The sequence below is a fragment of the Microcebus murinus genome, chromosome 18 (assembly GCF_040939455.1).
Source record: "Microcebus murinus isolate Inina chromosome 18, M.murinus_Inina_mat1.0, whole genome shotgun sequence".
Lineage (NCBI taxonomy): Eukaryota > Metazoa > Chordata > Mammalia > Primates > Cheirogaleidae > Microcebus > Microcebus murinus.
In genome coordinates, this window is record NC_134121.1 from 24,163,385 (window position 1) to 24,181,402 (window position 18,018).

The 18,018-nt window shown below is 40.3% G+C and overlaps 1 protein-coding gene across 6 annotated transcripts in view; it reads right to left on the reverse strand.

Annotated features, from left to right (window-relative positions):
- Positions 1 to 18,018, reverse strand: part of CRLF3 (cytokine receptor like factor 3) — a 54,605-nt gene that overhangs the window by 6,244 nt on the left and 30,343 nt on the right. For 2 of the 6 annotated variants that reach the window (XM_075994341.1, XM_075994340.1), the window contains exons 7-8: positions 16,378 to 16,490; positions 14,713 to 14,829 (exon numbers count right to left, since the gene is read on the reverse strand). In XM_075994341.1, coding sequence (XP_075850456.1) covers positions 14,713 to 14,829; positions 16,378 to 16,490 — 230 coding nt within the window. Of the gene's footprint in view, positions 1 to 11,883; positions 14,830 to 16,377; positions 16,491 to 18,018 lie in introns of those variants that run through there. The other 4 variants (XM_075994344.1, XM_075994343.1, XM_075994342.1 and 1 more) reach the window with 3 other exon arrangements.

The window sequence follows — 18,018 nt, forward strand, 5'->3', positions numbered from 1 at the left end:
AGGTACCGAGCACAATAACTGAACCTTGGTTAGCATCACTATTCCCTTCTCTACAACCAAACCATTTGGCTTACTACAATCCTCTACTCCCGCCTCTGAAGAAAAATCACGTGCTAAATAACGTAAGCTTGTTTCTTCATCCATAGCTATTTTAAGAACATAGAAGTCTCTTGAGAGACTAACTCTGACTCTCCCACAAAACCACAACTTTTCTAACGTTGCTTTATGCAAGATTAATGCATAGACGTGGCATAGAAAGGTCAATTTTGTTTTAATTGACATTCAATTTCATGGAATAAAAGCTTTTGTTAGCTTTACTGAATGTATACAGTTTTTATCTTTTAAAAAGAAAAGTACTAGCTTTAGTTCAAAAATATTTACTAGACATCCACATATCAGGAAATGCAGGCTACTAAGTAGGTTCCAGACTTTTGGATTTTACAAACCAGTAATATATAGTTTTAAAATTTTTTACTTTTTATTTTGTCATATAAGAATATTTACAGGCCGGGCGCAGTGGCTCACGCCTGTAATCCGAGCAGAGCACTCTGGGAGGCCGAGGCAGGCGGATCGCTTGATGTCAGGAGTTCAAAACCAGCCTGAGCAAGACCCCGTCTCTACCAAAACTAGAAAGAAATTAATTGACCAACTAAAAATATATATAGAAAAAATTAGCCGGGCATGGTGGCGCATGCCTGTAGTCCCAGCTACTCAGGAGGCTGAGGCAGGAAGATTGCTTGAGCCCAGGAGACTGAGGTTGCTGTGAGCTAGGCTGACACCACGGCGCTCACTCTAGCCTGGGCAACAAAGTGAGACTCTGTCTCAAAAAAAAAAAAAACAAGAAAACTTGCCATTTCATTTTATACAAGGACACAGTACAAAAAAGCCCAATAATTCAGAACAAAAGATAGTCTTTTAAGAGAATAAAACCATTCTGGAGACTTTTATTTGCTTTGGAGCAGTAGCTCCTAAATCTGCCTTCACAATAGAATCATCTAGTTTCTTAAAAAACGAAAGTAACAAAATAAAACAAGCCAGGTCCACTGAGACCAATTAAATTAGAATTTTTGCTATGTGGGAAATAAAAATATACTTAGAATGAACAATATTGGATAGCACAACAAAGTGACTATAATTAACAATAAGTTAGGGTATACTTTAAAATAACTAAAAGAGGCCGGGCGCGGTGGCTCACCCCTGTAATCCTAGCTCTCTGGGAGGCCGAGGCGGGTGGATTGCTTGAGGTCGGGAGTTCGAAACCAGCCTGAGCAAGAGCGAGTCCCCGTCTCTGCTATAAATAGAAAGAAACTAATTGGCCAACTAATATATATAGAAAAAAATTAGCCGGGCATGGTGGCTCATGCCTGTAGTCCCAGCTACTTGGGAGGCTGAGACAGAAGGATCAAACTCCTGACCTCGAGCAATCCGCCCACCTCAGCCTCCCAGAGTGCTAGGATTACAGGCGTGAGCCACCGTGCCCGGCCAGCATTACATTTTTCAACACCAGAATCTAGAAAACAATGAGGCATTCAAATTCTCAGGAGAAATGATCTCAAACCTAGAATTCTTTACCAGATACTCTCAATGAGTATGTGATAAACTGAGTATAGGATAGAATAATGAGATTTTCAGACCTTTATGTCTCCAAAAATTTGCCTCTTGGGCATCCTTTCCCAGGAAGTGGAGGAAAGTAGCCCACTGAAAACAAAGGAATAATCCAAGAAAGAGGAAGACACAGAATATTTGAAATATGAGATGTAACACTGGATTGTATATTCTGGCACTGATTAACCAGTTTACACAGTGCGGGCAGTTTTGAACAAGTTTAGGAGATACCTAAGTGTGTGGCTGTCAATAATAGTTGTCGCTAAAGTTCAATTGTCCATAATTGAGTAAATGTCACTTCTAATTCCTCCATACTTAATAGAAGACTTAAAATGCTTATTCTACTCCATTCTGCAGGGAAACCTCTTATAAGAGCTGTATTTACTTTTTGTCTCTATTTGCTCTTCTATTTTTAATGTTGTTTTTTTTGTTTGTTTTTTTGTTGTTTTTTTTTGAGACAGAGTCTCGCTTGTTGCCCAGGCTAGAGTGAGTGCCGTGGCGTCAGCCTAGCTCACAGCAACCTCAAACTCCTGGGCTCAAGCAATCCTTCTGCCTCAGCCTCCCGAGTAGCTGGGACTACAGGCACGCGCCACCATGCCCGGCTAATTTTATATATATATATTAGTTGGCCAATTAATTTCTTTCTATTTTTATAGTAGAGACAGGGTCTTGCTCAGGCTGGTTTTGAACTCCTGACCTTGAGCAATCCGCCCGCCTCGGCCTCACAGAGTGCTAGGATTACAGGCGTGAGCCACCACGCCCAGCCTATTTTTAATGTTTTGATATTAAAATTTGTTATGTAGCTTCAAAATTTCTGCTTCTGAGAAGATGGAGTAGCATAGTGTCCCCTATTCCTCCTGCTAAGTACAATTAAAAACGCTTTAAAGTATATATAAAACAAACATGACTCTGAAATATGGCCAACTAGTTAGAGACCTCAGATCCCAATCAATGACACAGTGGCGAGTTTTCTGTATTTCCTCTTTTTTTAAGTTTGAGTGTATCCCAGAGTTGGGGCTGAAAATGCCAACAAACAGAACAACAACAAAAAAAACCCCAGCAAAAGCCTGCTCCAAAAGATCAGCAACGGGGCAGCCTAGCAAGACAGAAAAGGTTTAGCTAATAACCACTCTGCTCCAGCCAAACACTACTGTACTGGGTTAAATGGTAGCCAACAAAAAGACATACCCACCCAAATTTGTGGTAGTGACATTATTTAGAAAAAGGGTCTTCGAGATTTAAAATAAGGACCTTGAGATGAGATCATCCTGGATTATCTGAGCGGGTTCTAAATCGAAGACATGTGTCCTTGTAAGAAACAGAGGGAGAAGGCCATGTGAAGACAGATGTAGAAATGAGAGTTATGCAGCCAGAAGCCGAGAAATGCCTGGAGTGACCAGAAGCTGGAAGAGGCGAGGAAGGATCCTCCCTTCGAGTCTAGAGTAAGAATAGCCCTGCCAACACCTTGATTTCAGACTTCTGGCCTCCAGAACTGTGAGATAATAAATTTCCGTTGTTTTAATCCACCAAGTATGTGGTAATTTTTTATGGCAGCTCTGGGAAACTAATACAGCTACAGACAAAGCTGTGTCCTCGTCTCACCCACACCTGTAAAGACCAAACAGGGAGCCTAGACTTCCATTCTTGTGAGGCTGTAATGAGGCACCCCAATCCCTCTGTCAGAATGGTGTTAGAAAACGCCAGGTAAGGAGACAGGATGTTCACCCCACTGGACAGTGACAAGGCTCTGCACCCATGGCAGTGTCAATGAAGACTCTATGGGGACTGGACTTTCACCCCCACCCAGCAGTAATGGGGCACCCTTCCCCCACCATGCCGGGATGATTCAGAAGAAGCCAAGCAGAGCCAGGACCTTCCCCATTGCCTAGAAATAATGAGGCCACAGCCACTGCAGTGCCAGTGGAGACCACATGGGGAGCTAGAACACCCACCTCCACCCAACAGTAATAAGGAGTGCCCTCAGGCCAGGTGTGGTGGCTCACGCCTGTAATCCTAGCACTCTGGGAGGTTGAGGTGGGCGGATTGCTTGAGACCAGGAGATCAAGACCAGCCAGAGCAACATAATGAGACACCATCTATACAAACATAAAAAAAAAAAAATTAGCTGAGTGTGGTGGCACATGCCTGTTGTCCCAGCTACTCTGGAGGCTGAGGTGGGAGGGATCACTTGAGCCTAGGGGTTCAAGGCTGCAGTGAGCTATGATCACACCCCTGGGTGATGAAGTGAGAGACCCTGTCTCAAAAAAAGAAAGGAGGCCAGGCGTGGTGGCTCACGCCTGTAATCCTAGCACTCTGGGAAGTCTAGGCAGGCGGATTGCTCTAGCTTAGGAGTTCGAAACCAGCCTGAGCAAGAGCAAGACCCCGCCTATACTATAAATAGAAAAGAAATTAATTGACTAACTAATATATATAGAAAAAATTAGCCGGGCATGGTGGCGCATGCCTGTAGTCCCAGCTACTTGGGAGGCTGAGGCAGGAGGATCGCTTGAGCCCAGGAGTTTGAGGTTGCTGTGAGCTAGGCTGACGCCATGGCACTCACTCTAGCCTGGGCAACAAAGTGAGACTCTGTCTCAAAAAAAAAAAAAAAAAAGAAAAGAAAAGAGAGAGAGAGAGAGAGAAAAAGGGGGGGAGGAAAAATTATCCAATGTGAATAACAGAAAAGGCCGACTTAAAAAGAACCTCAAGAACCTGTGAGACAGGCCGGGCGCGGTGGCTCACGCCTGTAATCCTAGCTCTTGGGAGGCCGAGGCGGGCGGATTGCTCAAGGTCAGGAGTTCAAAACCAGCCTGAGCAAGAGCGAGACCCCGTCTCTACTATAAATAGAAAGAAATTAATTGGCCAACTGATATATATATAAAAAAAAAAAATTAGCCGGGCATGGTGGCTCATGCCTGTAGTCCCAGCTACTCGGGAGGCTGAGGCAGAAGGATCGCTCGAGCCCAGGAGTTTGAGGTTGCTGTGAGCGAGGCTGACGTGGCCACGGCACTCACTCTAGCCTGGACAACAAAGCGAGACTCTGTCTCAAAAAAAAAAAAAAAAAAAAAAAGAACCTGTGAGACTATAACAAAAGGTTTAAAATGTGTGTCATGACAATGCTAGAAGGAAAAAAAAAAGGGCAAGGCTGAAAAAAGTACTTCAAATAATGGATGGAAACTTCCCAAGTTTGGCAAAGGACATAAACGTACAGATCGAAGAAGCTGAGGAACACAAAACTGGATAACCCCAAAGAAACCCACACAAAGACCATAATTAAACTTTAGAAAACTAAGGAAAAAAATCTTGAAAGCAATGAGAGAAAAATGACACCTTATCTACAAGGAAAAGCAATTAGAATGACAGTGGACTTCTCAAGGAAGTGGCACACTATTTTTTGAGTAATGAAAAAAAAAAAATAAAAGAATTGTTGACCCAGAATCCTATATTCAGTGAAAATATCCTTTGGGAATGAAGGGGAAAGCAAGACATTCTGAGATGAAAATAAACTAAGAGAATTTATCACCAGCAGACCCCATCCTAGAAGAATGGCTAAAGGAAGTTCTCTGAACAGAAAGGAAACAATAAAAGAAGGAACACTGAAATGTCATGAAGGAAGAAAGAACACAGTAAGCAAAAATACAGGTAAATACAAAAGGCTTTCCTTCTTTTCTTGAGTTTTCTAAAATATTTTTTTATGGTTTATAAGCAAAAATTATAACATTGTCTGATGCAGTTCTAAATATATAGGCAGAAAGTATTTAAGGAAACTATGTTATAAATGGGGAAAGAGAGTTAAGGATTCTGTACTTCACTTGAACTGGCAAAATGGCACTACTAATAGACGAAGGCATAGATATACACACACACACATACATACACATAGACAAACATACCCCTAGATCAACCACTGAAGAAGCTATATAAAGAAACACATTTAGCCGGGCGCGGTGGCTCACGCCTGTAATCCTAGCACTTTGGGAGGCCGAGGCAGGCGGATTGCTCAAGCTCAGGAGTTCGAAACCAGCCTGAGCGAGACCCCGTCTCTACCAAAAATAGAAAGAAATTAATTGACCAACTAAAAATATATATATACAAAAAATTAGCTGGGCATGGTGGCACATGCCTGTAGTCCCAGCTACTCGGGAGGCTGAGTCAGGAGGATCGCTTGAGCCCAGAAGATTGAGGTTGCTGTGAGTGAGGCTGACGCCATGGTACTCACTCTAGCCTGGGCAACAAAGTGAGACTCTGTCTCAAAAAAAATAAATAAATAAATAAAAGAAACACATTTAAAGGTACTATTAGGCCAGGTGCAGTGGCTCACACCTATAATCCTAGCATTTTGGGAGGCCAAGGTGAAATAATCACTTGAGGCAGGAGTTCAAGACCAGCCTGAGCAACAGAGTGATACCTCATCTCTACAAAAAATTTTTAAAAAAATTAGCTGCACCTATAGTGTCAGCTACTCAGGAGGCTAAGGCAGGAGGATCACTTGAGCCCAGGAGTCGCAGGTTGCAGCCAGCTATGATGACATCACTGCACTCTAGCCAGGCAACAAAACAAGACCCTGTCTCAAAAAACAAAACAAGGCCGGGCGCGGTGGCTCACGCCTGTAATCCTAGCATTCTGGAGGCCGAGGCAGGCGGATTGCTCAAGTTCAGGAGTTCGAAACCAGCCTGAGCAAGAGCAAGACCTCGTCTCTAGTATAAATAGAAAGAAATTAATTGGCCAACTAATTTATAGGAAAAATTAGCCGGGCGTGGTGGCACATGCCTGTAGTCCCAGCTACTCGGGAGGCTGAGGCAGGAGGATGCTTAGCCCAGGAGTCTGAGGTTGCTGTTAGCTAGTCTGACGCCACGGCACTCACTCTAGCCTGGGCAACAAAACAAGACTCTGTCTCAAAAAAAAACAACACAAAAACTAGTTATAAATCAAATGGAATTCTAAATTGCAGGAAAAAGAAAGAAGAGAAACAAAAACAGAGAGAACAAACAGAAAACAAAGAGTAAAATGCAGGTGTAAGTAAGTCCAAACATATCAATAACAACATTAAATATACATGGTCTAAATGGACCAGTTAAAAGATGGAGATTGACAAAATAGATTAAAACAAACTAAAAATGTGACCCAGCTATATGCTGTCTACACAAAACTCACTTCTGGCTGGTCTGATGGTAGTGGGTTATCAGAACTTATTAACATTAGTGTTACTAAAGTTAGTATTAAACCCCCCACTGCTAAATTTGACTGGCTATAAAAAACTCACTTTAAATATGATACAGATAAGTTAGATAAGTCAGAAGTAAAATGATGGAAAATACATATGATGTAAACATTAACCAAAGGAGAATAAGAGAGGCTATATATATATATATAATTTTTTTTTTATATATATACAGCATCTTGCTCTGTTGCCCTGGCTAGACCTGGCTAGAGTGGAGTGTGGTGGTGTCTTCAGAGCTTAGTGCTGTGTAATTATTCTAATGATATAATCTAATTTTCATTCCCTTGTAAGTTATGTGCTCTTTTTCCTAAATGCCTAGAGTTTTTTTTTCCTCTAAAACCAAATAATTTTACTGAGATATGACCTGGTGTTGGTTGTTCTGGGTTGGTATTCTTAGGTATACCTGTGAAATAGGCATACTGTGAAAGAGTATAGGTATACTGTATACTTAGGTACAGTGTGCTCTTTCAATATAGTTTCAACTAAAAATATATATATATATATATATATAGTTTCAACTCTTTTTATTTCAAGAAAGGTTTTTTGAGTTATACTTTCTGGCATTTACTCCATTTCCTTTTTTGTGTTTGTTTTCTTCTTTGGAGACTTCTGTTATCTGTATGTTTTACTGTTTTTGCCTATCCTCAATATTCATCACCTCTTGAATCCTATCTTTCTTCTATTTTAAAAAAATCTTAAAAAAATTTAAGCTATTATCTGTTGCATTTATTTACTCTTGTATTCTTTCTAGTTTAATCATCATTTTTGAAATGCTTTTTATAAACCCTTTTATTTATAATTCTTTCCCAAAGTCTGTCACCACATTTCTAGGTCTATTTCTGATTTATGCTGTTGTTTCATCTTGTATCATTTTCTTAATGTCTTTTAGTTAACTTTGAAATAGATCAAACTTGTAAGCTAACTGTTCTGTGGACATGTCTTTCTTATGTGCCTTCATTGTCTATAGAGATGTTATTCTGCTACCTTTTTTTTTTTTTTTTTTTTTAAGAAATGGGGTCTCACTCTGTCACCCAGGCTGGAGTGCAGTGGTGTAATCATAGCTCATTGCAGCCTTGAACTCCTGGGCTCAAATAATCCTCCTGACTCAGTCCCAAGTAGCTAGGACTATAGGCATGTGCAGCTACATCCAACCCACCTTCTTGATCATATTATCTCCCCTGCCAGGCAAGTATTCTGCTTGATTTTAATTCTACTCCCACCAATTTTTCCTCAGTGTGGGAGCCTATCTTAGAAGAGAGTCTAGCAGGTTAGTTTTGAGAATTCATAAGGGCTGGACCGCTCCAGCCCCTTCAGATTTTCTTACTGTGCAGTAAAGGGTTAACAAGCAGTTTCTGGGTTGTCCACATCCTTCACATTCTAAAGAAATGTTTGGCCCTTGCAATATCCTGCCTGATAAGAGTGTCCTTGTTTCTCTGGGGGCCTTGTGAGGTCAAGCCATGTGACACCAGCTTGACCTCAGGAGAAGCCAGAGACTAAGGTCAGACACGTGGGGAGGCAGCCATGACTACATGGCTCATTCCCAATAAAAACCAAAGCTTAGATGAGTTCCCTGATTGACACTACTACTCTGTATTGTCAAACACTGTTGAAGAGTTAAGTGCTGTCCATGATTCCACTGGGAGAGGACAAACGGAAGCTTGTACCTGGGCTATCCTGGCCCCTGCTCTATGTGCCATTTTTTTTTTCTTTTTTAAATCTGTATCCTTTTGAGTTCTGTGTCCTGATGGCAGATCACTGAATCTGAGGCTGATCTTGAGCACTCCCAAATACACTTACCATGGGCCCATCACACTCACCTGGTATTGGAGAGGAAAATCCCTTGAATTTTAGCTGCTATTTCCAAATTGTTCCATGGTGCTTTCCAGTGTCTGTTGACTATTTTGGGTTTCTCCTGTTCTCACTTCTCTCAGGCTCTGCCCCTTCTCCTTGCTCCTGCACAGACACTGAGATCATGCAGGTCTTGCAGATGTTTGTGGTTTGTATTCACTAGCTTGTATTTTGGGATTTGTGGGGGTACCTTGTCACCTAGTCTTATTATAAATGTTGTCCATGGGATTTTGCATTTGCTATCTATCTAGTTGTTCTATTTCAATGTGTGGATCATAAGATATTAAAAACTACACTGCTACCACTGCAAACTTTCTAGGATACATCTAGAACATTTTAGTGAATAATTGAATATATCTGAAGAGGAAGGGAAAACAAACCTGTAGCAAAATCAATTGTTATATGTGGAGAATGAGGGGAACAAAGAAAAAGGGAGCACTTAAGAGTAAACTTCTGGCCAGGCGCGGTGGCTCACGCCTGTAATCCTAGCACTCTGGGAGGCCAAGGCGGGCGGATTGCTTGAGATCAGGAGTTCAAAACCAGCCTGAGCAAGAGCGAGACCCCGTCTCTATTATAAAAATGGAAGGAAATTAATTGGCCAACTAATATATATATAGAAAAAAATTAGCTGGGCATGGTGGCGCATGCCTGTAGCCCCAGTACTTGGGAGGGTGAGGCAGTAGGATCGCTTGAGCCCAGGAGTTTGAGGTTGCTGTGAGCTAGGCTGATGCCACGGCACTCACTCTAGCCTGGGCAACAAAGTGAGACTCTGTCTCAAAAAAAAAAAAAAGAAAAAAGAAAAGAGAAATCATCTCCAAGCTTGCCTTTCTTTGCTGTGATGACATAAAGGCGAAATATTTCTACACTGTATTGTTATGGGTGATGAAAAATGGATTCTTTTCGATAATCATAAGCATTCAGCACAATGGCTGGATAAAGATGAAGTGCCAAAACGCAGTTCAAAACCAAATATTCATCAAAAAAGCTAATGGTGTCTGTTTGGAGGTCCAGCGCTGGCGTTATCCACTATAGCTTCATGAAACCTGGTCAACAGATTACAGGAGATGTCTACTGCAACCACTTGGATGAAACGATGATGACGCTTGCGATTAAGCAGCCGAATTAACCTGTCTCAATAGAGACAGGTTAATTCTCTTGCAAGACCACTTGTCACAAAAGACAATGCTGCTCAAACTATAGAAACTGGACTTGGAAACTCCGTCATCCACTGTATTCACCAGACCTTGCACCAACTGACTACCACTTCCTCCTGCCTTTGGACCACTTCTTGTAAGCAAAAACACTCAATTCTCAACAAGCTGTCTAAAATGCCTTTTATGGGCCAGCCGTTGCGGCTCACTCCTGTAATCCTAGCACTCTGGGAAGCCAAAGCGGGCGGATCACTCAAGGTCAGGAGTTCGAAACCAGCCTGTGCAAGAGCAAGACCCCATCTCTACTAAAAAATAGAAAGAAATTAATCGGCCAACTAAAAATATATGGAAAAAATTAGCTGGGCATGGTGGCACATGCCTGTAGTCCCAGTTACTTGGGAGGCTGAGGCAGGAGGATTGCCTGAGCCCAGGAGTTTGAGGTTGCTGTGAGCTAGGCTGACGCCATGGCACTCTAGCCAGGGCAACACAGTGAGACTCTGTATAAAAAAAAATGCCTTTCATGATTTCATCACCACTTGTTCTCCAGGCTTCTTCGCTGTTGGAATAAGCAAGCTACCATTACGATGGCAAAATTGTGTCGATAGTTTAGGCTCATACTTTGATTAATTGTACTGCTTCTTGTTTGAGATACAATAAACTTTTGATTCAAAATCGGACATTTCATTTCTAATGACCTAAAATATTATGGTACAGAGAAAACATCAGATTTTTCCATACTCTTATTTAAACAAATTACATTTGCTAATATCCTTCTTAAAGAGCACCAGTCAAAACTAAACATAATTTTCTACTTCGGTGAAAACAGAGTGGGACTATTACTTCTCTAATTATGGATGTCACCAGTCAAGCTACAATTCAGTTTAAGTCTCTTCTTCATCTCTAATTTCACCTCAATCATCAATTCCTTTTGGGTCTAATTTAAGCCTCTATTGGATATGCATCCCTACTGCCACTGGCTCATTTCACAGCTTAATGTCAACCAAGGACTACTGACTAGAATCTACTGACTAGTATCTTTTCTTCCATTTCATCTTTTCAAAATAAATCTTTTTACCTATAAGATTAAATACGAATTCTTTAACTTGGTATATAAACCTTACAATGTGCTGCCAATCTATCCTTGCAGACTTCTCTCCTGCCAATGCACCCTCAGACCTTCACTGCAGACTCACATGTCACTCAACCACCACGATCTTGGGGGATGCCCTAACACACCCTATTTTTCCCTCCACTGCCACTGCAAATTCTTTCCCTTCTGCTTCAGATGCCAGTTCTGAGCTTATCACATTTCTCATTTATTAAGAACTGGCTCACAGAGTACCTTGCTCTCTGAGCATTTTGGGCAGATTCAGTCAGTCTTTCCTCAGTGACATGCCAGGCATTTCTGCCATTTACACCCATCAATTATCTTCAGCTGTGGCTTTCACTTTAGTGTCCACTCCTCCCAGGAGCACAACAGTTAAGAGCTGGGAATCCACAGTAGAACAGGTATGGGCTAGAGTTCTGGTAAGACTAGCCAGGATTGTAAACAAATTAGTTCACATCTCTTGAGCCTTAGTTTTCTAAACTGTAAAGTAGAAATAATAGTAATACCAACATTGTAAGTGTATGTGGATTAAATGAGATAATCAATGTATTTTGAAAAGTTAGCATTGCACCCGGCACATAGTAGGGACTCAATAAATATCAATCCTTATTATCATAACATCACCCAAACTCTCTTCCCTCCATGGTTTTAGAATATGAAATTCCTTTACCTATTTAAACAAAATGAGTTGGTTTTCTTTTAAAAATATTCAGTTCACAGTTAGAGGAAAAAAAATCAATATTTAAATTAGTTTCAGAGTTCAAAATATGACAACCTACTCCTTTCTAGAATTAAGCTAGGTTTAAGTCATTTCTGTGAAAAGGCAGATTCTATAGGTATAAATTTAAGATGTCATTTTCCTATAGAAGACAAGAAATAAATATGTTCAACAAATATTTCATGAATGAAAGGAATGGGATGAAGAGGTTCTGAAGAAAATAATTCATCTACACTCATTCAATCCAACATTTATTGTGCACGTTATGTGTCAGGCATTATGGTCAGCATCAGACACACAGAATACAAGAAAGTACAAGTAACCTTTCACACGTTACAATGATATCTAATTAAAATGCCCAGAGCCACAAGAAACCCCTTTTCCCTTCTAATGAAAAGTAGGTTAAAATTGGATGCATCAAATCTCATGTAAGAAAAAAATAACACACACTGAACTTTTAGTTTTTTATTTTGATTCAGATGGCTGGACAAGGCATCTACATTCTAGAACATCTTAACAATCACTAAACAAGTGAAAGGCTACTTATATATAAAAAGACAAGGGAAAAAGGTCATGATTGTCTCACAGGGAACACGAATCCCCAAATAAGTTATCTTACAAAAATAACACACTTGCTTTTCTTTTCCTACTACCAGTAAAACGAAAAAAAGAAAAAAAAATTCACATTAAAAAAAATCTGTAGGCTGGCAAATAGCAAGTTAAGACCATTATTTTTACATATTAAGTCCTTCAAATAAATATTTTATACAAATTTATGTTTTCAAAAAATAGGTTAAGTATTTACCCTATATATTTTTTGTCCACTAAAAGACCATTTATCAAACTGGCATTAAACTGGACTGTAGCTCATACCCTACAAACAGTAACACATATCACTGAGGCTGGAATGTACATGTGCATATTACATACATGTGAAATGGCTAACACTGCTGTGCATACTACTTCTATAAGTAGTTTTACCCTGTAAAAATCCTCTAACCTATCTTGAATCAAATTGGAAAGAAAGAAGAAAAGATAATACTTGCCTATTATGGGCTGGGCACGGTGGCTGTAATCCTAACACTTTGAGAGACCAAGGTGGGAGGATCACTTGAGGCCAGGAGTTTGAGACCAGCCTGAGCAACATGGCAAGATTCCTGTCTTTATAAAAATTTTAAAAATTAGCCTGGTGTGGCTGTGCACACCTATAATCTAACACTCTGGGAGGCTGAGGTGGGAGAAATGCTTGAAGCCAGGAGTTCCAGTCCAACCTGAGCAAAAGCAAGACCCCGTCTCTACGAAAACAGAAAAATCAGCCTGGCATAGTCATGTACACCTGTAGTCCCAGCTACTTGGAAGGCTGAGGCAGGAAGATCACTTGAGCCCGAGAGTTTGAGGTTGCTGTGAGCTATGATGACACCACTGCACTCTAGCCCAGGCAACAGAGCGAGACTCTGTCTCAAAAGTATACGGCTGGGTATGGTGGCTCATGCCTGTAATCCTAGCACTGAAGGAGGCTGAGGCGGGAGGATCGCGAAAGGGCAGGAGTTCAAAACCAGTCTGAGCAAGAGTGAGACCCCATCTCTACTAAAAATAAAAAGAAATTAACTAGCCAACTAAAAGTATAGAAAAATTAGCCGGGCATGGTGGTGCATGCCTATAGTCCCAGCTACTTGAGAGGCTGAGGCAGGAGGATTGCTTGAGCCCAGGAGTTTGAGGTTGCTGTGAGCTATGGTGATGCCACAGCACTCTAGCCCAGGAAACAAAGTGAGATTCTGTCTCAAAAAAAAAAAAAAAGAAAAAAAAAAAATATATATAATATATGCATACCCATGTGTATATGTATGTATGTATACACATATATACATACATATAGACATTTGCTCAGGTGTTTTAAAAATTGCAAAAATAATAATACTTTTGGGGACTTAAAGATTATTGAATATGGGCCAGGTGCAGTGACTCACACCTATAATCCCAGCACTTTGGGAGACAGACATTGGAGGATTACTTGAGCTCAGGAGTTTAAGATTGGCCTGAGCAACAAAGTGAAATCCCATCTCTACAAAAGATAAGAAAAATTAGCCAAGTGTGGTGGCATGCACTTATAGCCCTAGCTACTTGGGAGGCTGAGGCAGGAGGATGGCTTGAGCTCAGGAGTTTGAGGCTGCAATAAGCTATGATTAGGCCACTGCGCTCCAGCCTGGGTGACAGAGTGAGACCTTGTCTCAAAAAAAAAAAGAAAGAAAAAGATTATTAAACATGGAATAAAAGTCAACACTGCTTACAATTACCTGAACATGCAGAGCACAATTAACATACTGTTGTGGAAAGCACATGAGTAAATGTATACTACAGAATTCTGGCTTCCACCTGGTCTATTCCTGTTGTTTTAGTCAAAAGTTTTACATGGCCTTGGATCTTGATGATGATTTAATAATTAATACTTTAAGTTTTTGTTCACATAACCAATTTTAAGAAGTACAGGAAGGGTGCACTGACTCACGCCTGTAATCCTAACACTTTGGGAGGCTGAGGCGGGAGGACTACTTGAGCCCAGGAGTTTGAGACCAGACTGAGCAATAGTGAGACCCCGTCTCTACCAAAAAAAAAAAAAGAAGAAAAAAAAAATACAGTGGACAGGTATAGGACTTTCTATATCTTCTCATACTTTTAAAGCCAATTTGATTTTTATTGTGATATATTTCAATTAAAAATATGCTAAGAACAAAATTAACTGAATTATGGTTTTGCCCACAAAATTTAAGTCACTTATTGCTAAAATATTACAAAAGGAATCCAGTAAACACTTTCTATTTCCAATGGTCTGAGAGATGAAATAAACTATTTTTTATCAGTTACAACTAAACTGGGCTGAGGACAGCTACATTAAACCCTGAAAACAAAGCCAAGCATCCAAAAACCTAAAACACTAACACTTTCCACCCAGGATAGAAAAATGAGCATCCAAAGTAAAGAGAACCACAAGATTGATCAAGTAACCAATCAAAAACCACTTCTCTGTTATTCGAGCTAATAGTTACTCGAAGTTTGAAGTTTCCACCTTCGTTATTACTGGTGGTTCCTAGAGTCACAGCTTCAACGTCAAATGTTACAGTGGATCCAGAAGTAACTGCAGGCAACTGATTAGTCATTTCTTTTCCATTTACAAAAACTGCACCTAAAATGTTAAAGAGTCATTTACATGTGAGCAGTAGCTAAGAGAATAGAAATAGCTTCTATTACTGGTAACACAACTAATTTCCAAATTCAGATTTTAAAAAACACTTTGGAATGCCAACAGGACATAGATAATGCATTTAAATACATTAATTAACCCTCATCTCCAAGGCAGGAGGAGAAGCTAAGACCTTAATTACATTTTGGAGTTTTGGTGGAGGGTACTACTCTTTCCCAATAGAGACTATAAGTTTCCCTTATCAAGAGTATCAAAAGAAGGCCAGGCACGATGGCTCATGCCTATAATCCTAGCACTGCGGGAGGTCGAGGCGGGTAGATCGCTCAAGGTCAGGAGTTCCAAACCAGCCTGTGCAAGAGCAAGACCCTGTTTCTACTAAAAATAGAAAGAAATTGACAAACTAAAAATATATAGGAAAAAAATTAGCTGAGCATGGTGGCACATGCCGGTAGTCCCAGCTACTTGGGAGGCTGAGGCAGGAGGATCGCTGGAGCCCAGGAGTTTGAGGTTGCTGTGAGCTAGGCTGATGCCACGGCACTCTAACCCAGGCAACAGAGTGAGACTCTGTCTCAAAACAAAACAAAACAAAAAAAAAATTTGGCTGGGTGCAGTGGCTCACACCTGTAATCCTAGCACTTTGGGAGGCCAAGGCGGGAGGACTGCTTGAGCTCAGGAGTTCGAGACCAGCCTGAGCAAGAGCAAGACCCTGTCTCTACTAAAAATAGAAAGAAATTAGCCAAACAACTAAAAATAGAAAAAATTAGCCAGGGATGGTGGCACGTGCCTGTAGTCCCAGCTACCCGGGAGGGTGAGGCAAGAGGATCGTTTGAGCCCAGAAGTTTGAGGTTGCTGTAAGCTAGGGTGATGCCACGGCACTGTAGCCCAGGTAACAGAGTGAGACTTTGTCTCAAAAAAAAAAAAGAGCATCAAAAGAAACCTGACATAATTATAAAATGACATCCTGTGAAATAATAAGAGTGTTTCAGGAAAGGTGGGGGAGAAGAAAAAAAAATTTTTTTAAAAAAAGAGTGTTTCATATGGAATAAACAAGAATCTTAGGCTGGGCGTGGTGGCTCACACCTGTAATCCTAGCACTCTGGGAGGCCGAGGTGGGCGGATTGCTCAAGGTCAGGAGTTCAAAACCACCCTGAGCAAGACCTCGTCTCTACTAAAAATAGAAAGAAATTAATTGACCAACTAAAAATATATATACAAAAAATTAGCCGGGCATGGTGGCATATGGCTGTAGTCCAACAACTCAGGAGGCTAAGCAGGAGGATCGCTTGAGCCCAGGAGATTGATTTTTAGAAGTGTTGTTATTATTATGGAGTAAGGCACCAAAAAGTACCCGAGATACAGGTTAAATGATTTGTTGTAGGATAATGCTGGCTCATGGTAGCAAAATAAATTACATCATTAAGTTCTAAATACTCTCATCTCCTACTATAAACATGTTATATTGGGACAGATTCATGTCTTAGTACAGTAATTCATATATTTCAAAGTGAAGGACAGTTATTTATCTCTTACCATTGGTACTAATGCACACAGCTTGATCACGCTGCAGAGACTCATACCCATTCTGTTTTTCTGCACACACTCCTATGCTGTCTCTTTTGTCTGGCTGTCCCACAGTTTCAACTCTGTAAATGAAGTAGAAAGATCATTTCATCTTTTAAAAATATAACATGATACTTAACAGCTACTAGCTTAAAAAAAAAGCAATCTTATCACAATTGTTTTTCTCTAAATAATAGCTAACAAGAATTAAGCACTTACTATATTCTAGGTACTGTTCTAAATATTTTGTATCTGTGTACAAATAATCTCATCAAATTCTCACAAAATATGAGGTAGATGCTATTATCATCATACCCATTTTATAGGGGAGGAGAATGAGGCAAAAAAGAAAAAATAAGATTAAAAATTGCTAAATAACTTGAACCTGATCACCTGCCTGATGACTGGTAGAACCAGGACCCAAACCCAGGCATTCTGATTCTAGAGTTTGTATATTCTTAACCATTTATAGCTATAACAGAACATTTCTATTTTATGTTCTGGCTCTAGACACATAGAAAATTTATCATATTTGACATAATTAATGTGACTATTACTGTTACCACCTAAACCTTGAATATGAGAATCTGCAATGATTTGGTTACTAGTTATCAAATATTTAAAGAATTTAAATATAGACATCATAGTCCTAAAAAAACAACATTATGGTTATGAACACACTATTTTGCTTAGAGAACTTCATATGTGGAAAGTTTAAGCCTTTCTCTTTGTATTTTAGTTTCAAATCTGTCAATACATCATGTATTCTAGAAATAGGAATTGTAAGAATAAAGGTTGATATATATCCCTATTACCAGACTCAACTTTGACTCCATTCCAAAACACCAGACTTTGCAAAGACAAAAAAAAAAAGGAAAAATCTATGTAACTGAATGTGGCTTTTCCAAAAGATGACTATTTACATTCAATGTGGCCTCAAAATGTCTTTCATTGTAAAGTGGCAAACATGCAGGATCATAATCAATATGTGGGTGAGTTTCTGAAGTCATTTCGCCTCCGAGCCAACAGTCTAAAGAAATGTGGGGAAGAGTATGATGCTAACAAGACGGGAGAACAGGAATTCTCAGGCCTTGTTCTCCCACAGAAACACTGCTTTAACAATGATATACAGAACAAAATGCCTTTATGACAATTTCACAATTCAGTTAAGAAGCTGCTAGGCCAGGCGTGGTGGCTCACGCCTGTAATCCCAGCATTCTGGGAGGCCGAGGCCGGAGGATCGCTGGAGATCAGGAGTTCGAAACCAGCCTGAGCAAGAGCGAGACCCCGTCTCTACTATAAATTGAAAGATATTAATTGGCCAACTAATATATATAGAAAAAATAAGCCGGGTATGGTGGCACATGCCTGTAGTCCCAGCTACTCGGGAGGCTGAAGCAGAAGGATTGCTTGAGCCCAGGAGTTTGAGGTTGCTGTGAGCTAGGCTGACACCATGGCACTCACTCTAGCCTGGGCAACAAATCGAGACTCTGTCTCAAAAAAAAAACAACAAAAAAAATCAAAGAAGCTGCAATACCCCAGGTGAGCACAAAGCAAGCACAGCAAATTGAAATGGGTAAGAACAACTTAACTTTATCCCACCAGCCGCTG